General features: G+C 43.2%; 2 protein-coding genes across 3 annotated transcripts in view; both read right to left on the reverse strand.

Annotated features, from left to right (window-relative positions):
• Positions 1-24,600, reverse strand: part of LOC310707690 (uncharacterized protein) — a 71,519-nt gene that overhangs the window by 21,871 nt on the left and 25,048 nt on the right. Inside the window, exon 1 of one of the 2 annotated variants that reach the window (XR_014526646.1) lies at positions 4,729-4,863. Coding sequence is in view for 1 of the 2 variants with exons in the window: in XM_083505040.1 (XP_083361166.1) it covers positions 17,245-17,306 (62 nt within the window). In the remaining variant the exon portion in view is untranslated. Of the gene's footprint in view, positions 1-4,728; positions 4,864-17,244; positions 17,307-24,600 lie in introns of those variants that run through there. The other variant, XM_083505040.1, reaches the window with a different exon arrangement.
• Positions 672-4,575, reverse strand: ADRB1 (adrenoceptor beta 1). The gene has a single exon (XM_083504974.1). It carries the CDS (start codon positions 3,652-3,654, stop codon positions 2,368-2,370), a length of 1,287 nt encoding a protein of 428 aa, XP_083361100.1. The 5' UTR covers positions 3,655-4,575; the 3' UTR covers positions 672-2,367.

A 24,600-nucleotide genomic window follows, 5' to 3' on the forward strand; every position in this document is an offset into this window, starting at 1 on the left:
TACCAGCTAGCGTGGAGTGGTCCATGTAAGCAATCAGAGCGTAGTAAACGGCCTGAAGATTAACACTCGTGTGTTTTTTTAATGGTGTTCTCTCATACATGACTTAAACATCGCTAAAGATAATTGAAGTTAAGTGGATAGAGGAGACTAGCCTTTAATTCTCAGAATCTCTCATCTCAGTAGCCTGAGTAACCTGGTAACTTCAATGAAATTAATCATGTGTAAGAGATTTATGGCTTCTGCATCCCAGCGAACAGTTGGTTTTTCCTTCCTAATTTTCAGTTCTCAAATGAGCCCAGACACAGCCCTGTCACTTTCAATATTAGGTCTCCAGCCACCTGGCCTGGCAGTCTTATTATCAGAGCAGATTCAAACAGATGATAAGATCCATCTATCAAAGGAAAGTAGCCAATGTATTTATAGCCAGCCAGGAAACAACTTGCCTTTGGCTCTGGAATTTCAGGGCAAGTCAGCAGCCTTCAGTCTAGCAGGAACGCTACCTTATTTGGTACAGCAAGCACATTTTTTAAAAAAATGATTGTTGTGTCAGGAAAAGCCATTAAGTTGAGCAGTATTGGTAATGCAATCCATATTTTCAGCAAAACAGACTCTGCTTTTTTCATCAGAACTGGGTATAGTTTCTGTACCTACAGAGACACACCGTAAATAGGTTTACTTGTGCTGCAGTGGCATTTATTGCACATAGACCGATGACTTATACAGTAGTAAACTGCACCAGAGTATATAAATACATTATAAAATGCATACACACTCACACATGCACGAGCACACACACACACACACACACACACACACAAAATGGGAAATGACAATGAAGTGTTGAAGTCTCAACAGGTTCACATGGGCTCTTGGGAATAAAAAATATAACTTATAAAATCTCTTAGAACAGATTCTTTTATACTATGAATACACTTACAGTACCTCCATTAAATAATATAAAACACTTTTTTTTAATAAAATGACAACGTATCAGACAACAACAAATATCAGGATGGAATTTGATGCTTTTTAAAAACAACAACACCCTTCTTTGTTTTCCAGTGGATCTCTCTCTCTCTCTCTCTCTCTGCGTATGTGTGCGTGCGCGTGTGTATGAGTGTGTAAGAGACAGAGAGCATGCATCAAACTACAATTGCTAACACTGTGCAAAAGAAAAACCTCTCTCATTCTTTTCAAATGTGCAGTAACATTTCTGGTTCCCCCAGCCAATCCCCCCCCTTAAATTTTCAATGTGAACAAATTGTCTACAATGCTCCTGCCTCTCTCTCTATATATAAAAAACAAAGACAAAACCCTAACTAATGATACATAAATAAGCTGTTTAATATAAACACATTTGTTTTCTGTACAATATGCACAGCTTGAGGTAGACGTTTTATAGCCTGATTGCTGTTGTCTCATAGGACAAGAAAATTGCACACACACACCCCAGAAAGTCAATGGGATGAAAAAAAAATAAAAACAGGAGAGATTTGTTCAGAACACAAACATGACAATGAACAATATTACTGATGTATCTTTACCTTCTAGATGTTTAAGAAGAGTGTGGCCACTAAGTTATTAAGGCTACAAGCTAACACACACTTACTTGCAAGTAAGTTCCATCAAACTCATAGGATCAGACTGAATGGTAAAACTCGCAGGAATAGTTTTTCAATGGCTTATTAAAGAGACTTTTAGCACGGTTTGCAAAGGTGCTGAGTGCCTGAAATTTGCACTGGGTGACCAGCACTTCTTTTTTTAAAAAAAATAAATAAATAACCAGGCTACTTTTTCTGCTACTGAATGCCTGGGATTAGTACAAACAACGAAAAAAACGCTCCATGTAGCTCTGCAGTCAAGCCAACAAGGGCTTGATCCTGTTTCCCTCAATACCAGGAGAAGAATCCCCCGCCCTTTTCAACGCCTGTCAGGCTAAGTGCCTGCCACGACTTCAGCTCTTCCTGAAACACTTCTTGTGCAAAGTCCTTCCAACTTATTTCTGCCCTCTTCCTGGCTCACCAACAGCCCCTCCATGCAAATATTATTATCCTTAATAATAATAATCCAAATAGCTTGGGGAAATGGGCCGTTTATCTCTTTTGTTCAATGGTCAGTTGCTCTCTGTTTGCTTCGGTTTCTGATGAGTCAGAAGTGGTCCCATGCATACACGTTCACCTGCTTTTCACCTTAAGTAAATAAAATCTCTCCCCCCACACACAAGTGAGACAGCTCAGTCTGGTGTTTGTATATTAGCCAGTCGCCTGGTGGGGGTGTTTTCTTCCCTTGCCTGTTTCTTTGGTTCCCCTTCTTGAACTGCAGTGTGCCCACCTAATCCATGGCTTTGATGCGCCCCACCATCTGCCCTTATACCTTGGATTCTGAATAGGAGGTTTTACTGTTCCTGTCCTCTAAGCTGGAGTCACTTCCATCCTGCGTCCCACCATTGTAAGCAGACCATGTCCCTCCCAGAGTGCATGGAGGGCTGTTACCCAGAGTACTGATGAAGCCCCCAGGGTAACGAGAGAGCTCCGTAGTGGTAGCATGCAGCCTTCGGTCGGCTTTCCTAGGGCAGCACAGCAGCCTCTTGAAGGCTTTGCGGAAATCAGGGCTCCTGCAATAGATGATGGGATTAAAGGCAGAGTTGGCATAGCCCAGCCAGTTGAAGAAGACAAAGAGCTGGTCGGGTACGAGGCCTCTGTTGAAAACTTTGACCACGTTGACCAAGAAGAAGGGTAACCAGCAGAGAGTAAAGACTCCCATGATGATGCCCAAAGTCTTGAGGGCCTTCTGTTCCCTTACAGCCAAAATGCGGGAGGTTTTCCTTCTATTGGCTTGACCATTGCCCAAAATCGGCAGGTCCTGGTGGACTGGCTGATGTTGCTGCTGGTGATTGTTGTAGAACCTGCCCTCGCACTTGTCAATTTTCTTCATCTGCTCTTTCGCTTCTCTGTAGACCCTCAGGTAGACAAAAATCATAACGAAGAGGGGGATGTAGAAGGAGATGACGGAGGAGGCGATGGCATAGGCCCTGTTGGTGACGAAGTCGCAGCAGCTGGGGTTTTCGTAGCACTCCATAGCATCACGGCCCGTATCTCTCCACCAATGCATCATAATGGGCAAGAAGGACACCAGCGCGGAAATTGCCCAAACGACGCAGACAATGATCTTGGCCCGTCTCTTCGTCATGAGGCTCTGGTAGTGGAAGGGCGAGATAATGGCCAGGTAGCGGTCAATGGCAATGACGCACAGGGTCTCGATGCTGGCCGTCACACACAGGACGTCCACCGACGTCCAGCACTCGCACAAGAAGGAGCCCCACAGCCACGAGTCGCGCACCACCAGCGTGGCCCCAAAGGGCACCACCACGGAGCCCATGACCAAGTCGGCGCAAGCCAAGGAGGTGATGAAGACATTGGTGAGGGTCTGCAGCCGCTGCGTCCGCCCGATGGCCGCGATCACCAGCCCGTTGCCCACCACGATGAATGCCACCATCAAGGACATCAGCAGGCTCATGCCCACCACCCACTGCTGGGACAACTCCTGGGGGGCCAGCTGCCTGCTGTCGCCGGAGGCGTCACTCCCGTTGCTGTCGCTGGAGGCGTTGGACCTGTTGTGAGCGCTGTTCTCCAGGAAGCCCCATCCATCGCCCATGGCTGTCCAAGTGAGGCTCACGTCAGGGCAGCCCGGCCGGAGGCATGAAGGCGAAAAGAGGATCTGCCCTCTCGCAAGCGCCCGAGGAGCAGCGGCGGCGGCGGCGACGATCGACTTCCCGCAGCTGCTGCAAGCGCCGCCACTTGCTCGGGGGCTTTCAGCATGTTTGGGAGCGATCCTCCGGCGGCCCGCGCCCGCGACGCCTCCCCACAGACTCGACGTCAGGCGCCGGGCAGCCAATAGCAAGCCGAGGCGCCTGCGGCCGCTCCTCCGGAGATCAGAAGAGGAGCTCGACAGAGCGCGAGAGGGCAAGAGCCGCCCCGGGTCCCGGCGGAGGGGAAGCCGCGGGCTGGGCTGGGGGTCAGGCGCCGCGCGCCCAGCCGCACCCCCTGCCGAGCTGGTGGGGATTCCCCTCGCCAGGGAAGGCGCCGGAGCCCGCAGAGAACACTTTGCTTCCCCCTTGCGAAGGAGCCCTCCGAAGCTGCGGCTCGAAGGGACGAGCGAGGTCTCGGGGCTGCGGGAGGCGCTTCTCCAGCCGCTGCCGGCCAAGTGTCCTTGCGGCGCCCTTTCCTCCTCCTCGCCGCTCCTCCACCGCGGGGCGGACGACCCTCCTTGGCCAGAGCGAGCAAGGGAGGCTGAGGGAAGCCTCGGCACAGCCGCCGCCGGAGCAGAGCGCCGGCGCCGCAAAGAGCAGCTCGGGCCCGTTGCCACCGTCCCGGCTGCGTCTCTCCTAGGAAAAACACCCCCAGAACCGGCCGCGGGGGTCCCTCCTGAGCGCGGCCAGCGGCTGCTCCCGCTCCGTGCAAGGCGCTTGGCGCCCCCTCTCGCCCGGCTGTGGGGCGGCGGCACGAGGGGAAGTGGGCTCAAGCCTGCGCTCGAATTGAGGGCGAGGCCACCTTGCACTTCCTTCACAGAGTGGGCCAACCTGCTATTTTCTCGGGTTCTCAGTATTTAACCTGTTATTTGTATTAAGTTATCAACTCCCCCCCCCACTTCGATTTACAGAAATATTTGGAAAGTTAACTCACTTAAAAAAAAAAGTATAGACAAACAGACATATACAGAAACACTCACCGAAAATAAAACACACCAGGCTCTGGAACCCCTCAGTTTTTTGGTTTGTGGCTTGGCCTGGTTGCTTCACACTGAATAACAGGCTGTGAGAACCCACAGTTTTGTGCAGTGTGTTGGTTGCCTCATACAGTGTTCTTTTTTCTAAAAAAAAAATAAAAATGTTTAGGGGCACTCTCATTTTGACTCAAGAAATTTGGGGAAAATAAATACAGTAAATTGACAAAAGATTCACAAAATGTTTAGGAGTATGGTTACCCCTGTGTCCCCCCCAGAAAAAAGCACTGGCCTCATATATCTGCCTTGCCTACCTGCAAGAGCAGTCTTCGCCAACCTGGTGCTCTCCAGTTTGTGTTAAGTCTACAAGTCCCATCATCTCAAGTCGTTCTGGCCAGGGCAGATGGGAGTTGTAGTGCAACAACACAGAGAGCGCCGGCAGTGAGTGGTGGAAGCAGTTAATGCTTCCCATCTTTCCTCCCTCTCTGCTACCTAACGACCAGTTCTCTAATGCAGAAGGAGCAGAAAACCCCAGCTGCTTCTTGCAGCCTCTGCTGCTTGCTTTCCCGTCCGAGCATCCCTTCCACTGCAGCTCCATCTGCAAGGAGCAGTGTCATCCAGATGGAGATGGTGAACGATCATATGGAAGCAGCAGCTGCTCCTCATCACCATCACTTGTTCGCTGATCCACTAAAGGGCCAGTATTCCCTGCCAGTATTCCCTGGGAGGGCAGGCTAGTATATACAGAGGTGACTGCTCTTTTGAACCTCCACTTGGTTTTCACGGGAATGAGTGTTGCTGTGTCAGCACAAGAAGTGGGGCCAACCTCTCAAAGGCTCCTGCCTCTGGTAGTTCATGGCTGGACTTGGCCCTCCAGCAGTTTGGGGACTACAATTCCCATCATCCCTGACCACTGGTCCTGTTAGCTAGGGATGATGGTAGTTGTAGTCCCAAAACAGCTGGAGGGCCAAGTTTGGCCATGCCTGTGTCTAAGCAGTGACTAGTCAGAAGCCCATTCCTTCCTATGGCACTGCATTCTCTAGGGATGCTCGGTGATGCCATCTTCCTGCCATAGGGGGCAGCTGTGTGTTGGGGGCATGAGCAGAGGGAGGTTTGTGGGCTCACCCCTAATTTACTGGGGAGTAACTCCTATGGGACGCGGGTGGCGCTGTGGGTTAAACCACAGAGCCTAGGGCTTGCCGATCGGAAGGTCGGAGGTTCAAATCCCTGCGATGGGGTGAGCACCCGTTGCTCGGTCCCAGGTCCTGCCCACCTAGCAGTTTGAAAGCCCGTCAAAGTGCAAGTAGATAAATAGGTACCGCTCTGGCGGGAAGGTAAACAGCGTTTGCGTGCACTGCTCTGGTTTGCCAGAAGCGGCTTAGTCATGCTGGTCACATGATCCGGAAGCTGTACGCCGGCTCCCTCGGCCAATAAAGTGAGATGAGCGCTGCAACCCCAGAGTCGTCCACGACTGGACTTAATGGTCAGCGGTCCCTTTACCTTTACTAACTCCTATTAATATAAGAAGAGCCCTGCGGGATCCGACCAAAGGCCATCATGACCATGAGCCATAGAACCATTGAATTGTAGAGTTGGAAGGGACCCCATGAGTTACTCTCCGCAATGCAGGAATCGCAGCTAAAGAAGTCCTGGCAGATGGCTATCCAAACTCTTTTAAAAACTCCAATGAAGGAGAGGTAGCCCATTCTGAGGTAGTCCATTTCGCTGTTCAACAGCTCTTACCATCATAAATTTCTTCCTAATGTTTAGCTGGAGTCTCCTTTCTTGTAAATTAATCCACTGGTTCAGGTCCTACCCTCTGAAACAGCAGGGGGGAAAGCTTGTGACAGCCCTTCAGATGTTTGAAGATGACTCTTGTATCACCTCTTTGTCTTCTCTATGCTAAACATTTTTTGTTACCCATTCTTCACCTTATTTTTGAATAAACATGCATATGATCAAGCTACCCGATGTATATGAGAAAATCAGTTGTGGGAATAACTGTAGTGTGCATGTGTGCTTTGAGAGAAAGATGTTTCTGTATGTTTTTGTGTCTCCGCAGTTTTGTTTGCTTGCAAGTTTCTTGCGATGATGTGTTGCAAGGAAGTGGAAGGTTAGTCTTTCTGAGCTTCTTGAATTCTGTGCCAGCCATTGTTACTTCTTATGTCAGTCCAGTGGTTACATAAATGGGTGAATGACATAACTTGCAGATAGTGTTACTCTATGTAAATATGGCAAGCGAAAGAGTGAATCTATATAGGAAGAATTATGAGCTAATGGTATGTTTAATCAGATCAGGGGGGGGTGCAAAGCAAGGGATGGCATTAAGAAAGAAAAAGAAAGAAAGAAAGAAAGAAAGAAAGAAAGAAAGAAAGAAAGAAAAAGAAAGAAGAAATTACATTTAATTGCTGCTTTTATTTACTTCAAACTCAACTGTGTCAATTGCATGAATCAGAGGAATAATATCCGTGTTGTATTTCCCCCTTCTTTGCATGCAACCAAACTAACAGAAATATGGTGGTACTCTTTTCTATATGCTTAACTTAAAGAGGGCAGTTTGTGCTATTGTTTTAATTTTTTTACAGCAATGCGGCTATTCAAAAGTTTACAGGAGCCATATAAAGATTGCTTTCCAAGCTTCAAGAGCTTTCATGTCCTCTTTTATCTTCCAACCCTAGACATGGTCAAGGCAAATAGAACTGGGTGGATGCTGTAATACTGTAATAGATTTCATGCACTAGCAGGAAACTGGATTAGCCAACACTGATCCTGTAACCTCGTGCCTGCAGTTTTGCTTCCTAGCCTCATAAAGTGAACCCATACTGGTATTACATATGGACAGGGACGTGTGTGGCACTGTGGTTTAAACCACTGAACCTCTTGGGCTTGCCGATTGGAAGGCCAGCGGTTCAAATTCCCGTGACAGGGTGAGCCCCCGTTGCTCTGTCCCAGCTCTTGCCAACCTAGCAGTTCAAAAGCAAGCACACCAGTGGAAGTAGATAAATAGGTACTGTGGCAGGAAGTTAAATGGCATTTATGTGTGCTCTGGCTTCCGTCACAGTGTTCCGTTGCACCAGTAGCAGTTTAGCCATGCTGACCACATGACCTGGAAAGCTGTCTGTGGACAACTGCCGGCTCCCTCAGACCTGAAATCGAGATGAGCGCCGCAACCCCATAGTCGCCTTTGGCTGGACTTAACTGTCCAGGGGTCCTTTACTGTACATATGAATAAAAAGTGATGGCACCAGGTGAATGCAGATGACTGTGAAGGATAATGGCAGTAGCTCCATCATTCCAGTTCCTGGTGGCCCAGTCCCATACTGTGCACACAATGGTGGTGGTAGTGGGAGAGGAATCTGAAAGGAGAAAATGTGCTGAATGCACATGGTCCTGTCTCCTTTGAGGTGCCAACCCTGATGATGCACTGCTGCAGCTCACAGTGACATCTTACGTGTGTTCACCAGAATAGCTTAATTTAAAATTGTATTTGTTTGAAAAGCAGTATATAAATAGGTATATTGCATTAAAAATAATACACTTCATGGCTGATAAGGCACTTGGGTTTCCTTAATTCATAACACTAGCTCTCAGTTAGATCACCGTAATGACAAATTAGGCAATTAATATGATACAGCACATATTTGTCATACGCACATCATACAATATTTGGGTAACAGCTTAGACAGGACTCTGATCTTCTTCCAAGTTAACTCCCAGAAGCTTCTAAAAACTGCAATGCTAGCAGTCATGGAGTATAAGACCCCTGGAGTATAAAAGATCCTCAATGCGTACTACACTGTTTTTGCGGGACATTAATTCAACATTCAGCAAAAGCATCAAAAGAAAGAATTGGTGACTATTTCATCTCTATGGTAGAAAATGGTCTCGTTGCCCAGGAGTGGTATTGAATGTTGCAAATTAGTAGTGAATTATTTCTCTATTTATACTCACTGTTTGTTTAACCCTGGCTAAAGGCCAGTGACCTCTTGCTGCTTGGCAGTCTTTGTCTCCCAGAGAGCCCATGAACTTTGGCTCCCTGTTCCATCTACCCGCTTGAGATTCTCAGCGGCAAACCTCACAGTGTACAGAAGGGAGCGAAGGAGAATGACGTACTCTGCACCTTTACAGAAGCAGTTGGCATTTATGTTAGGCTTTCTCAAATATAAAGCCTGCACTGACGATTTGTTCGGGAACAGCTTTCCGTATCACTCTTTCTCAATCACCAATATTCTAAATGAACTTTAAAAGTGGTATGCAACTAAACAGTTACATGAGCGCAATAACTTTTAGCTGCCCAATGTAACTTCCTTGCGCTCTCCTCTCTGTGTGCGCCCCCCGCCCCCGATTGGCTGCAGAGGGTTGGGGGAACCCCTGGAGCAGATTTAGAGAGTGCTCAAGCTGTAGAAAGGCGAGCAAACTACATTGCACAACTACAAGTCACTGTTTTGTTGGATCCTGCTAGTCACTGCTAGTCTGTTTTGTTGGATCCCATCCTATGTCTCCAGTGTTTTGCTCTCCAAAGGAAAATGACTCTGTTGAAGCCATCTTGGATACAAAACGATAATGCTATCCAGCAGCTAATCAGGAGGCAGCAGGAACTGAGAAATTGTTGTTCCCACATGCAGAAAGAAGACTCAAGACATGTCAATTAGTTAAATAATTAACTGTGGGCAGGAGAATCAGTGATTGCAAATGAGGGTAGCCACATCTCGCCCACTGGGCATGTCAGCCAGTGCATTATTTGCTCCCCAGGCAAGGAGTGGGAGACGTATATCCTGCCTTGCTAAGTGGGCCTTGCAGAAGAAAAGCCCATCCTGTATACCTGAGCCCAGTTAGGGTGCCATCAAAATGCATTTTGCTATTTAAAATAAACCACTGCATTTATTTGTTTTTTAAAAGCTAAGCCAACTTGGCTAGGGAAACACCCTGTGCTCTAGTGGGGAGGGGGATTGAGGAGTGGGGGCAAAACTGATACTTTGTTTTGAAGGATTTTTAATCACAGTGAATTTGGGTATTGCAATCATAGTGATTCCGGAGAGGGATGTTGAAGTAAATAAAAGTACTTGTTTTTCCCATGGCTATTGTGAGTTTTGCCTAGGAAAGCACAGTGGTTTTCAGAAAAACCCTGGACTTTTGGTATCCTTGCCAATTGTCTTCTCTTTCTTTCTTTCTTTCTTTCTTTCTGTCTGTCTGACTGACTGACTGACTGACTGACATAATTTGGGGCTGTGACTTCAGAGACAAAGGTGATCAAGGACTCTGCCTTCAGGGACTCTTTGCAATATATTTCAATGGAGACATTTTACATAATCATCCATTGCTTAAAGATCAAGTGATGAACATTAGTATGTGAAGAGACCCTTTGAAAACCATCTTAGACCTGGCTCATTTCTGCTAGGAGAAGTTGGCACTATATCCTTCCATCTGACTCCAACACAAAATATACCTACTACAGGAAGGACAATATTTGTGCCTTTGTGAGTAAAGCAGAACTTCCTCTTGAGAACATTAAAATGTTCTCTTAAGAAGTTCTAATTGCTGATTAAAACAGAGTCCTGTGGCGCCTTCAGGACTAACAAACTCATTGCGGCATCGGGTTTCATGAGTTCATTTCATCAGATAACTCCAGTCTACAAAAGGTTATGCCATAATAAATGTAGGGTGTCTCAAGACTCTTTGTTTTTGCTGCAACAAATTAACACAGCTATCCCTATGGAAATTATGTATAGGAAGTTCATAATGTTTGTCTTTTATGTAGTGCACAGGTTTTGGGGGCCATAAGTTACTCCATGTGTCATAATCTCCAGATAAGTAGCCATGTTAGTCTTTTGCAGAAAAACAAAACAAAACAAAAACAGCAAAAGGACTTGCAGCATCTTAAAGACTAAAACAAATTAATCAAGTTATAAACTTTAATAGATGCACCTAGTGAAGTGAACTGTAGTCCACAAAAGCTTACACCATAATAAATGTGTCAGTCTTTAAGGTGCTACAAGACTTTTTGTTCCATATGTAACCTTTAAATAAACAACTTATAGGCTCTCTACTTTGGGGCGAATAAGGCAAACAAACATTGCTAATTTCATCAACCATAATTACTTGCTTGTTAGATCCATCTGGAAACCTTTTGTCATCTCAGCTAGACATCAAATGTGCAACATTAACCTGTCACATTGCATAATAAAGAGAAAAACAGATACCACCTTTCGCAAGTGAGGAAGAAAATCATAGTGCTTTGAAGTCATGTCATGAGAGATGTTTCCTTCTGTTAAGGGTGTGAGAAGGAACACAGAGAATTAATCCATCTAGTGTGAATTATAGTAGGCAAAAAAAAGCAGTAGGAGCATGAGCATTAAAATAAAGGACCACTTTGTTCTCACAGTGGCATTGATATTAATCGATCTAAAATGAAGTTGTTGGGCAGTTCAAACAAGGAGTTTTCTCACCATGAGAATACATGATTAGGCTTGTCACTCAATGGTTTATTTCACTGAAACTTCTGTCTGTGGAACTTGTCTTTGTGCAAAGTATTTTGTGCAAAGTACATTGTTTACAAAGTGCAAAGGGGAGGTGGGTAGGAATATGTAGTGGCAGAGCAAATTCAGGAAGTGGTGGCATGTGAAAGGGGTTTATATAACCATGTGGTGAAACTACAGGCAAGGGGGTCATGAGAAAAGGGGTCCCTGTGCCAGGCATGCTCAGATGCCATGTTGAGGGTGGATCACACCCCTGCTGGCAATGTGTTTGGTGGCTGTTGCGATTGGCCCAATGTAAATGCCAAGGTGGAGGTCCTCCATGCAAAGAGGAACCAAGATAAATCATGAGAAAGGTTGTTTTTCTGCTGCTCCAGAGAAGCGGACACGGAGCAATGGATCCAAACTACAAGAAAGAACATTCCACCTAAACATTAGGAAGAACTTCCTGACAGTAAGAGCTGTTCGACAGTGGGATTTGCTGCCAAGGAGAGTGGTGGAGTCTCCTTCTTTGGAGGTCTTTAAGCAGAGGCTTGACAACCATATGTCAGGAGTGCTCTGATGGTGTTTCCTGCTTGGCAGGGGGTTGGACTCGATGGCCCTTGTGGTCTATTCCAACTCTATGATTCTATGATTCCCACTGCCAAATGTATGGTAGGCGAGACTAGCCAATACAACAATGGTTGCCTCACACCTGCTTTCTATGTGTGAGGGGGTTCTGTGAAACCCCATTTGAGTCCAGTACTAGTCCTACTCAGAGTTAGTCCCACTGAAGTTAATATACATAACTAATGTTGGTTCATTCATTTCAACCGGTCTCCTCTTAGCAGAACTTGGTTTGATACAACCCATTCTTCTTACTAAGAGCTCATTGATTGTGTATATATGCCCAGGTGTCTAAAAATGAGACTTAACTGGGCCTGTTTCAAGTATCAGACGGAGCATTAATGTATAAAATGGGAGATGATGGGGCATAAAGCTCTTAAAGTCATACCTTCTGACTTGGAATAACTTAATCCCTGGTGTGTATGGTGGGCTTGTTGTGGTTAGTCAGTGGTGAGAAAAAAGCACTCTGCACATGCTCAGAGGTGTTGTGTTAAAATTCCTCAAGGCTCAGAACTGGCACTGAAAATAAACCCTGATGATGATGATGATGATGATGATGATGATGAAGTGAATTTATATACCGCCCTATACCCGGAGGTTTCAGGGTGGTTCACAGAACTTGTTCAAATTAAGCCTTGAGACAAATGCTGAATTCTGTAATTGGAGTAGCAGAAGCAAAAGAAAGTAACTCTGAAGATCCTTTCCGTTTACTAGTGAGTAACCAGACACCAGAGGTGGGGAACTTGAGAGCTCTCCAGATGCTGAACCCACATTGTTATCAGTCCCAGCCAGCATTGTCAGGGATGAGGAAGTTGGAGTCCAGCAACATCTGGGGGTCTGCTAAACTGGCCATGTGTCCCATAGCCAGGAGGAGACACTCTCCTCATTTTGAGGAGTCCTTTCTATAACAGGCTGTCTAGTCTTTGGTCTGACATGCTGCTCTTGGACTAGGTAGGTCTCGGTTCAGTCCCTTTCCTCCTCCTCCTCAGTTAAGCCACTAGCTCTCAATCTAACCTCCTCACAGAGTTGATGTAAGGGAAGCCTTGTGCATCCCAATCTAAGCTTCTTCAAGGAAGGGTTGGATTAAAATGTGATAAACAAATCAAATGTTGGTTTAAGAATTCAGAGATAGTTCTGAATGAGAAGACAGTGTGTTACTGGCAGGCCCCCTTTGTAACTCACCCATTTTAGAACCACTAGTCTGTTCCTTATAAGCCTGCTTTAAATCTCCTCAAAATGATGACAATCTACAAGTAGATGCTGAAATTCCAAAGAGGAGAGAGAGAGAGAGAGAGAGAGAGAGAGAGAGAGAGAGAGAGAGAACGAGAACACAGGAGGAAACTGAGAGATTTATCATAATTGACTAACAAACTCCCAAACTTAGGAAAAGTGAAATACTCTAGCTTGAGAGAAAAAAGTCCTCTACAGTGACTGATTAACTTATCAAAATTTCACTTGTTTGTCCAAAGCTGAAACCACCTCAGTAACAGAAAGAAAGCTTGAAGAATAGGAGAGGAATAATTGTTACTCAAATTAAGGCAGCTGCTCCGATAAGCCTTTGTTTTTCCGGAGCTTTAAAAAGTCTCCTTTTCCATGTCCATGTTTTGTGTCTTTTCATAGTATTATGACCTTCAGCCACAATCTGTCATGAGGCCACTTGGCATAAACCAATCAGAAATGGCATCAATCCTTCTCAGTCTGTTTATGTATTTATAACCATAATAGTGTCATTCGGAGTATTGCAAAGTTCATGTTGGCAATGCGAATGACAACAATAGTGATCCGATCCCTCGCTTTGCATATTAGATCCATGATCATTCAAGGATCACACACCATTCAAGGTATGGAAGCATCCATTTTCTTTGATGGGACACATTTTCTTTTTAAGAGTTCCTTTACTAGAACCGCAGTTTAGAAAAAGAAAAGGAAAAAATAGGAGGGTGGTAGTGCTCAGTGGTAAGGCATATGAAAAAGGTTCTGGGTTCCATCCCTGGTGCAGGAAGGACTAGAAAAGACTTCTGTCTGAAAACCTGGTGAGCCAAGGGCTTGAGTTAGATGGGTAAGTGGTCTAACTGGGAATAACAGCTTTTTAAGTTGCTGCTATTTGTTATAATTAAAATAGAGAGCTGAGGTCTATTTCAGCAACACTGTTTCAGTTAACATTTAACTGGACCTCAGCCTTCCAAAAGACCAATGCAAAAGTGAGTACAAAATGCAAAGAAACCCCCAAGAGTGTTTAAATGACAGTAGATTGTGAAAGGTGTAGAATAATGATGCAAACTGAATACAGTGGAACCTCGGGTTGCGAACATGATCCGTGTGGGAGGCACGTTCGCAACCCGCAGTGTTTGCAACCCGCAGCGCCACGTCTGCACATGAGCGGGTCGCGATTCGGCACTTCTGCACATGTGCAAAGTGCGATTTAGCGCTTCTGCGCATGCGTGAGTGCCGAAACCCGGAAGTAACCCGTTCTGGTACTTCCGGGTTTGGCGCGGTGCGCAACCCAAAAATGCATAACCTGAAGTGTCTGTAACCCGAGGTACCACTGTACCAGACAGGACATGCAGTAGAATTGATTCATCTACTGTGCTTTAATTGAAAGCTTAACAAGTGGATTCTCCTTTCAAATCACTCCACTCATAAGCCGCACTTTATGAGGACTAGATACAGTATAGAAATATATATGTACAGTGCGACCCCAGACAGTTTACTCTGGATTGTATTCCCCTTTGTTCAATGGAACTTCCTTTCAGCCCATGCAGTACTTGTCTGAGGTCCAGGATGGGAGTTTTGCTAGAATGAAGTTATAAACTCAATCAAGACTTAGCCCTCCAAGGCCCATTCAAAATGCATCCTTCAGATTTTGCAATGTAGTTCTTAAGTAATGCATGCAAAAAAATTATATACAGTGATACCTCTGGTTAAGTACTTAATTCGTTCTGGAGGTCTGTTCTTAACCTGAAACTGTTCTTAACCTGAAGCACCACTTTAGCTAATGGGGCCTCCTGCTGCTGCCGCACCGCCGGAGCACATTTTCTGTTCTCATCCTGAAGCAAAGTTCTTAACCTGAAGCACTATTTCTGGGTTAGCGGAGTCTGTAACCTGAAGCATATGTAACCTGTACTGTGGTGAGGTACCCAAAAATGCATATATTGGTGAAAATAACATGCAGAAATATATTATTTTAGGGTGATTCATATTGCAAAAATAATACATTTTTTTTCTAGTTGTAGAAGGGAAAGGACCTTTTTTTAAAAAAAAGAAAGAAAGAAAGGCGTTAGTGACTTCTAATATAACACCCTCATTATTTAGGATGCAAAAGATCTCTAAGTGGTTCCTTAAAGGCAATCTAAAACATTCATTAAAAATAATAAAATAACCCTGAAAATAAATATTAAAATAAAACCAGTAACTTTAAAACAATTAAATTTAGTAAAATGGCATGGGAGGTAAGAGAGCAGGAGTGAATCTCTACACTGGAGACTTCAAATAAATATAATTGTTGTTTCTGAATTCCTCCCCAGGTGTTTTACAAAAAGTAATTGACACAGAAATAAAATTCACCTTTGTAATTGGCAGACATCAGAGGACAAGGCAATCGTGATCAGGTTTTTGTTTCATACACACAGATTTCAGCAGTTCATGGCATGAATCTCATATTCCAGAGATTACTATGGCTAGCTCTAGAAATTTCACTTACGTTTATTGGGAGTGAACACACAGGCTGAACTGATCAGCTTGTCTCCAAATATGGCAACCATGACAGTCAGCTTGCAGTGTGTGTTGCTTTTAGGCCAGACTTTGGAATGGACAAAGCATCTGTAAACAATACTCACCCAGTGGATAGATTAAGAGCAGGAATAAGAATTTAAGGTTTGGATGTGCACCATGACTGGTCTAGTATAGGATGTCTTCCCCAAAAGCTGATGACTAGACCAATCAAAAGAACATTGATGTAGGGTTGCCATACGTTCAGAATTTCCCAGACATAGCTGGGATCTGGCTGTCGGGAACAGTGTCTGGGTGGAAATCGCTGAAACATCCAGGAAAATACGGATGTATGGCAACCCATGTCGGCTGTGTCATTTTGGCGATTTCCCCTAAAAATAGCTCCGAAAGCTCAACAGCTTTATAAAAAAAAACCTTTTCTGTCCAGATTTTCCCTTTTTGAAATATGGCAAGCCTAGTTATGACTGATTCAGTTCTGGAGGGCAACAATATCAGTTTGCATCTCTAAAATGGAAACATGAAAAATAGACATTAATACTATGTTTTTAAATACTATTAAAATGAGTTATATTATTCACAAACGCATTGTCAAAAACCACATAAACACCACCACACAGTTCTCTAATGTGGTAGGATGTTTTAAATAGAAAAAGCACTGACCAAAGTTTTTACGGTTACCATTTTGGAGGCTATTCATTCTCCAAGATGGCTCCTTATGAGAAATTTACTGCAAAACTGAAATTTACATTTTGAGTAAAACCCAAGTATGAAAATGCATACATGTAGAAAAATCTATTTTTTGTTATATATTATATGGAAAAGACATTAGCTCAGGTCCAGAGCAAATGTTTTTTCACTGCCGTAGGACATAGGCTTCATTCTCTGGTGTTTTCAGGTCATAGGGTTGGGAATGGTCTCTTCCAGCAGTGTTGGAGAATGATTGAAAAAGTAGTAATTAGTGGGCTCAATGGCTCTGTTTTCTGTATCAGTGCAAAGCAGTATCATATGTTCATGTTTCTAACTGAAAGGGACTCACAGCGGCTTATTCTATTGTAACAAATTGTAAAATGGCACCAGAATCTTTTCCTACAAATGGAGTATGTAATGGAATGGTAGCTAACATAAATTAACCAGAGGTTCTATGGAAACATAGACAGTAAGACACATTGGGAATTGAGAGCCTCATGTGGGAAGCAGTAGCATCCCAAGAATCTATTTGTACCAGTTTCACAACAGCATATTTTATTTTAAAAAGTGATAGTGGTGAGAAAATATCGGAGAAGAAATGACACCTTCATGTTTCATGTTCTTCACCACAATTTCCTCTGTACCCATGGCTTTGTGTACTGTTCAGAACAAGCATGTTTTTCTTTCCCAGTTGCTTCCTCCACCTAGTATCTGAAAAGCCAGCTATGTATTTTCTGCTTCGTAAACCCTTCATTACAGTAAATCTTCCAGAATCACTGAGAGGAGAGCTATGTGAAGTGATTGTTGCCACAGCAAGAGAAATGCCTGGACTTCATCAGAGCACAACTTGCTATTAAAGCCAAACCTAGTGGTCTTAGTTTGTATTGGCAAAGTGATAAAACCAGATTCAAGGTCTTATCCAAAGTTGGCTTAGATACAATAGAGAGAGCAGATTTAACTCTGTTTGGTGATATTCTGTCATCTAATTACAATGTAAGTAAAGCAGTTGAAATTGTTAAACACTCACATAATGATGAGTAGAATTTCAGTGGAGAGCAGTGGTTTATTATGTCACAAAGAGTCAGGAATCTGAAAGAGAAATTTACATCCCATTTCTAATGGACACTGTATTTTTCTGTTGTGAACTGCCCTAGGACCTCCAGATGAAGGGTAGTATAGAAATGCAATAAATATATATTAGTGAAATTCATGATCACTGTATGGCCAAAGTTAAGCATTTTTATGTGCTTAAAAGCAAAATTCCTATACATACGGGGCCCACTAGCCAAACACTCATTATACAAAAATTCACTTATCCAAACTTGGGTAATTAATTCCCAAAGTTCCCTGTACTCACCGCAGATTCAGATATTCAAACAGCTGGACCTGTGTGTGGTGCTATAAACAAATAAGCTGACTTAAACAAGCCTTACTTTTTGTGTTTTGCTAGTCCATGGCAGCTGTTTTGCCAGAATCCATGGTGGGAGGGACGGAGAAGTAAGGAGGCAGAGATTGGGCAAATAAAATAGCATTTTCCCCTCCCTTGTTTGTCTTTTGCAAGATTTCAGTGGTCAGAAACACATTAAAAAATTCCCCATAGGAATCCATGGAAATTTTCAACTCATTATGCAAACACTCACCTAAGAAATGATTTCCTGAGAAAGCATTGTGTTCGGGTAGCAGGAACTGGGTGTACATATCTCAGAGGTAAATTCTATTATGTTAAAAGAGGCTTACTCCCAAGTAAGTGGGTACAGCATTGCAACATATCCCACTGAAATCAGTTGGACTAAAATGTGCAAGGCTCTCAAGGCTACAGGGAAAAAATTGCCAAGAGTAATGCCTCCATGAGAAGGACTCACAGCTATGCATGCTAGCCTGCCCTCAGTGTTATCAGGTGCACTGGCGCAGCTTAGAACTTTTCCATGTTGAGAGGGAATATCAAGAAGGATTTTAAACAGGTTTGGGTGAACACATTTAGGATTCTTTTTGTGATTGGGAACCCTAAAAATGGCAGGCTTCCTGATCAGAGGGAAGATTTAAGCACGTTCTGTTGAATACCCTCAGAATCTCCCTTCAGACCTTCCGTCTCAATGTGGGAAGGTCTGCAGAGGACAAGCAGGTGTGGGAGGGGGCATGGCCCACAAATGCATCCCTGCCTGCTCCCCACTTTTAGCCCCTTTGCCCTTAGATGAAAGTCCGAATGAGAGTTCGAGCCATGTAGGCAAATGGTACTGTGCTACACTTTATCTCTTCCCAATTCTATTTCAGAGGCTTAGGAAAACAGATTTATCGTATATGAATTCATTTTATCTTCAAAACAACTCTGTAAATTAAGTTGGACAGAGAGGCTGTGGCATTGTTCCCATTACTCCCCCAGGCAGACTGTCATGACTTGCCATTTTTGTATTTTTGATTTTAATTCTTGAGGAGCCTTATTGGGTCATCTGGAATGAACATTTGTGTGAGGAAACTCTGTGAGGTAGTTAGGATTGATTTTTTTTAAATCTCATCTCTGTGTAGGGTGGACCAAGCAGATTCTTGAAACCCATTCCTGTTCAGCACATTTATGTATTTGTGCCTGTATTTATATTTTTAGGTCTTGATGGAGGCCTCCCAATTTTCTAAGGCCTAACTCCCACTGTTCTGAAACATCGGTCTTTTAGTATGAAGAGCTAAACTGCTTGCTGTTAACACAGTGGTCTAGCACCATGACAAAACATTGGTATTTTAGTACTAAGAGGCAAGTGGTCTAGTACCTTGATAAAACCATTTCCTTTGTATACACTTCTCTGAGTGCTGAAACATTTCCAAGCCTGTGCTACCTCAGTTTCCTTTGAATGCAATAAAGTGCTGGAAACTGAAGGTATAATAACTTTACAAATAAACAAGCAGATCATAAAAGGAGACAAGGAAGCACTCCTACAAGGCAGCAGATTCACTACTCTGCCTCAGAACCCTCTAGACTGGTGGTTCCCAACCTTTTTTTGGCCATGCCCCACCTAAGCATCTCTAAAATCCTGACCCCCCCCCCAACGTGGAGGAAGCCTAAAAGACCATTCAATGTTAATAAGTCATTCCTGAATCGCCCCTGTTAAAAATCAAATTGCCCCCCTGTGGGGCGTGTGCCCCAAATTGGGAACCACGACCCTAGACAGACAATCAAAGGTGCTTCACTTTCAGCAGTCATTTCCTCTTTGTCCTTCTCTATTTCTCTTTGACTGAAGATACAAAACTGTTGTTTCTCAGATGGTTTCGCAATCTGTCAAACACTCATCACAGACACTACTTCCTCAGGTGAACTGCCCACTCACCATCCACATTAAGAAGTGGGTTGTAAGACTGCAAACCCTGTAGTCCCTGCTGGACTACTTTAACTCATTTCATCCCTATTGACCACGAAGACCAGAGCTGATAGGGCCTAAAGTCCAACAACATCTGGAAAGCCACAGGTCCCCCAGTGCTGCATTAAATGAACTAAAATCCTTTTTTTAAATCCCAAACTCTAATCAGTTGACACATTAGGACAAACCAAAAGTGACTGATCAAGTCACACACGTGAGAAAGCAAACTCATAGCACTATTTATTTATGGCATTTCCTCCATTCAAAGTTACAGGTGAACCTTTTGTTTCCATTACAAGACATTTTGTCTAGATCCGCCAGCCTGACGTAGTTTACATCTGCAGGGGTAACACTGATTTGCTATTGTGGTTTACGTCACCTTTCTGTTTTCATGTCCACTTGGATTTTATGCCCTCACTCATTTTCTAGAGCATTAAACATGACCCCATTCTCTGATGCTGACCCTTGCTGTCATGACAACAGAGTCAGGTTTTGTTGCATGCCCACTTTACCAAGCCCTTGAAACGGAGGCAGCTGAACTGTAATTCATGTTATTTCAAATATTATGTGAATGGGAGCATGGTGCTCCTCTGACCTGAGGTATTTGCTGTGATTCAAATGGCTAATTGTCCCATTTCAGTCCATTTCCCAGTTGCTACATTGTGGGAAAGAGGTGAAGTGGTCACATAGTCAAAACACACAACGCTAAGAAAGGCCAAAGAGGGCCCAGAACAAAACAGGAAATAGCAAAGAAGGGACAAAGGTTGGGGTTGCCCTCAGAAACAGGGCAAATCTACCTAACCTTTTTTATTTATCTCAGCTCTCCTCTGCCCTCAATTTCGTGGTATGTTTTGTTGACTCTGCCTTTTAACAATTTTCTTCCAGAGTATTCTGCATATCAATGGTGCCTATTCAAGCAGAGGGTACTAAGAATCCCAGAATCCTTTTCTTTTTATCTTTCATAGATGTAAGGAAAAACTATACAGATTATACAGGTCATGTCCATTTGGAAATCAGAGAAAGAGTGGCTAGTTCTTTCACTGCATTCTACACTGCTCCAGGTGCATTCCCACCAGAGCCCTCAAATCCCATATTTTTTCCACATGCTTTTCTTGGACTGTGGGAGAAATCAGTTCATGAAGTACAAATAGGGGGCTCATCCACACTTCACTTGCCCTGCACCCAGAAAGCATGGGTCCAGTGCAGGCTTCCTCAGACTCGGCCCTCCAGAAGTTTTGAGACTACAATTCCCATCATCCATGACTACTGGTCCTGCTACCTAGGGATCATGGGAGTTGTAGGCCAAAAACATCTGGAGGGCCGAGTTTGAGGAAGCCTGGTCCAGTGGATTTCCCCTTGCCCCATTCCATTCCCAGGGAAAACCTACTCTTTAGCTTTAAACTGAAACAAATGGCAATATGTGGGAAACCTGATTGCTGTTTGCTTCAATTGAGCACTAAAGAGACTACATGGGACTGGCAGAAATGACTGGCAGAATCTGAAACCAGGGAAGAGAGACGGCGGAAGAAGATTGGAAGAAATTTAAGGACTATCTCGGGAAATACTACAAAATTAGTGAATGTTAAATTGATGTTGGATAGAATTTAAGTGGTTATCAGCTGTAATGATTAAGATAATTGGGGGGGGGAGAAAGAAAGGTATAAAATTAAGTGAAAATTAAGGGTGAGGATTTGCTGACTGAATAATTTGAATTGGAATACAAAAAGGGGAGGTATGAGGAGGTCCGAGAAATAAGTTAAAAGAAAATAAGTGAATGAAATTATATGTGTTGTTATTTGTATTTTTTGTTTTTTGTCTTTGTTGTATAATTTTTGAAAATTTAATAATATATTTTTAAAAAAACTAAAGAGCAGTTTTCCCCAGGGGAAAGGAGCAGGACAAGAGGAAGTGTGGATAAGGCCGCTATTTGCACTTCTCAGACCAATATGTGAACCAAGACACAATTCTCCAGCTAAACAAAGTGTGTATGAAATACATATATTAATGAAAATTGCAAAAAGAAACCTGCATTATTCTGGGCGAACTTGCAAAAATGTGTATACTTGGAGAAATTAGCAGTACAATGCTGACATATTTTAATGAGGATTTTTTAAAAAACAAACAGCACATAACAACAACACTTGTTATGAGCAAATGTAGAAAAATGAATTCAAGATTGGAAAAATAAGTAATGGAGAGAGACTGAAAATGACAAAGTTGCTACATTTAATGTATGCTACTTGGTACCACAGAGCCTAGGACTTGCCGATCAGAAGGTTGGTGGTTCAAATCCCCGCAACGGCGTGAGCTCCCGTTGGTCGGTCCCTGCTCCTGCCACCCAGTAGTTCGAAAGCACGTCAAAGTGCAAGTAGATAAATAGGTACCGCTCTGGCGGGAAGGTAAACGGTGTTTCCGTGTGCTGCTCTGGTTCGCCAGAAGCGGCTTAGTTGTGCTGGCCGCACGACCCGGAAGTTGTACGCCGGCTCCCTCGTCCAGTAAAGTGAGGTGAACGCCACAACCCCAGAGTCGGTCACGACTGGACCTAATGGTCAGGGATCCCTTTACCTTTACTTGATATCACAACACTTGATGACTATGGGTGGTAGTCAGCAGAGGTTTACTCAGAGTAGACACTATGAAATTAATAAACATGACTAACGGTGATTAATTTCTTTGGGTCTACTCTCAACATAACTTCGTTGACTATTACCCTTACAGCTGGACTTGTGAACTGTTTCCATGTATTGTGTTCATTGTTATGTTTTGTGTGCTGACTGCTTTGTAGACGGAAACTGAAGTCATTGAGTGATGGGCATGAATGAGTGAGCTCACCCTGAGCCACATAATCTTCACTGCAGATTAATGGAGTCACTGGTATGATTGTGGTGTCAGGATCTTCTGTTCTGGGACATACCATGCAATAATGTTCCTGATTTAAGAGTCATAAATCTGGACCTTTTTGCTTCTCCCAAGTATGCCAACATTTTTTTGAGGATATTGCTGTCACATATTTAAGCAGATATACGAAATAGGTATACTCCAGAGAAATAACCATTTTAGCTTGCAGTAACACAAAGATTAAATGTGCTACAGCCTATTTAGAGGGTGTTGTGCACAGCTGATATGTCTTGCATAATGTTCTTTTTCTTCTTCTTCTACTAGACAACCTGTTTTTGATTTACAAATCAAGAAAGCTTATTTAGGATAATGTAATAGTTAAGGCAGAACTAATCTCTTTTAAGTGATCCACAGTATACAGTCTTCCTTACAAATAAAAGAAGTGTCTTTCAGGATTATAGAATCATAGAATTGGAGAATTGGAAGGGACCACAAGGGTCATCTAGTCCAACCCCCTTTTCACCCAATGTGGGACTCGAACCTGAGATTGAGAGTCTCATGCTTTACTGAGCTATCCCAGCTCTTGCAAACTAGAATTATTTGAAAAATTCCAAGTAGCCCTCAGGAACTAGTTGGTCCACCTGAAATTGGCCAATAACTCACTCAAATTTGTGTCCACCCCAATTTATGGTCTACAGATATTTTTAAAAATAATAATAATCATTGCTGATATAGCATGAGCAGTGTTGACTATGGCACTGATCATTTTGCCTAGCCATTACATCACTAAAGTTGTAAAAACTAGTCTAACTGGCACTTTTTGTTGTGGAACTTTTCTTAGAGGTATTTGCATGTAGAAACACTTCACATTTATTTCCATGGAACTTCCTCCCACGGAAGTGTGATTAGAGAGAAGCAACAGACTGTTTACATATAGTAAACAGGATAAGATGGGATTTGATAGACCAGTGAATTAATAGATTACCGTAACTTCCCTCAGCTATTGTTCCATATTTCCCTGGAGGGCTGAGATTACTTGTTATTAATTTATCAATTGTAAGTGTTTACAGACTTCAAGAAATCAGCCCAAAACAAAACAAAACAAAGTTGAATGCTTAGTATGTCTGAAAATGGCTGGTACTCCCCAACAACTAATGCATTTCACATGTTGGATAATGAGCAGAAAATAGAAAGGCAGATAACACCACAAAGTCCAGATGCAAAAAGCCTGTAACATTGCAAATAGAAAAACAAATTATTCTATGTCTTTAGACTGTCCAAGTAGCAATACATTGTGACCTATGGCCAGTAACAAAAGTAGCAACCCCACCTGCAAAATATTTTTTTTAAAGTCACATTTCTTTGGCTTTTGACTCCTACAAGCCCATTATCGGTTTTTTCAACCTAAAACATACTGCACTACAAAGTAAACAGATGCATTTAATTTCACTTAATTAAAATTAATCCTATATTTCTTTTATAATGAGAGTGAAAACTGTCCAGATTTAATTTGAACCCCATTAAGGGTCAAACTATGCTATCCAGTCTGTGATTGGCTGTTTTCCATCAGTTTTGACATGTTTTATCCGGTGTTCCTTCTCTGTCAGATATATTTGCAATACTGTATAACCTTTGCTCGCAGAAGCTGTGACCAGTTTCACAGCCATCCATGATGGTGGTGGGGAGAGAATGAAACAGATCACATATTATATCTTATGCTTTCTTTTTCCCCAGCTAAACATAACTGTATAATTCTCAGGTATTTTAAAGAGGAACACCACTAAGGCCTGTAGAGCACTGGGCTAAAGGACACATTTTGTATCCATTCTTATACAAAAATACATGTTTTGCATGCATTTTCACCTAAAATATGCATTGTTCTGCACATTTTGTGAACTGAAATTTGGAGGCTTGCCTAATCCAGTTGCATTCTGGTCCATATATAGATACAGGTGAAAGTGCATGCTAAAATATGTATTTTAGTGGAATAGATACAAAATGTGTACTTTAGGGGAAAGTGCATACCATTTAAAAACAAAGTTTTCACAAAAAAATGTGATGGAACAAACCTATGATTTAGCACAGGTGTGTGGAACCTTTGGACCTCCAGATGTTGCTGAACTATAGCATCCACCATCTCTGGCCATTGGCCATGCTGGCTGGAGCTCATGGGAGTTGTAGTTCAGCAACATCTGGAGGGC

Source organism: Podarcis liolepis (assembly GCF_965112155.1).
Source record: "Podarcis liolepis genome assembly, chromosome: 5".
NCBI classification, from domain to species: Eukaryota; Metazoa; Chordata; class Lepidosauria; order Squamata; family Lacertidae; genus Podarcis; species Podarcis liolepis.

Bases quoted from the DNA above. Each gene is read 5' to 3' on its own strand.
- ADRB1 (XM_083504974.1), bottom strand. From the start codon at position 3,654: ATGGGCGATGGATGGGGCTTCCTGGAGAACAGCGCTCACAACAGGTCC.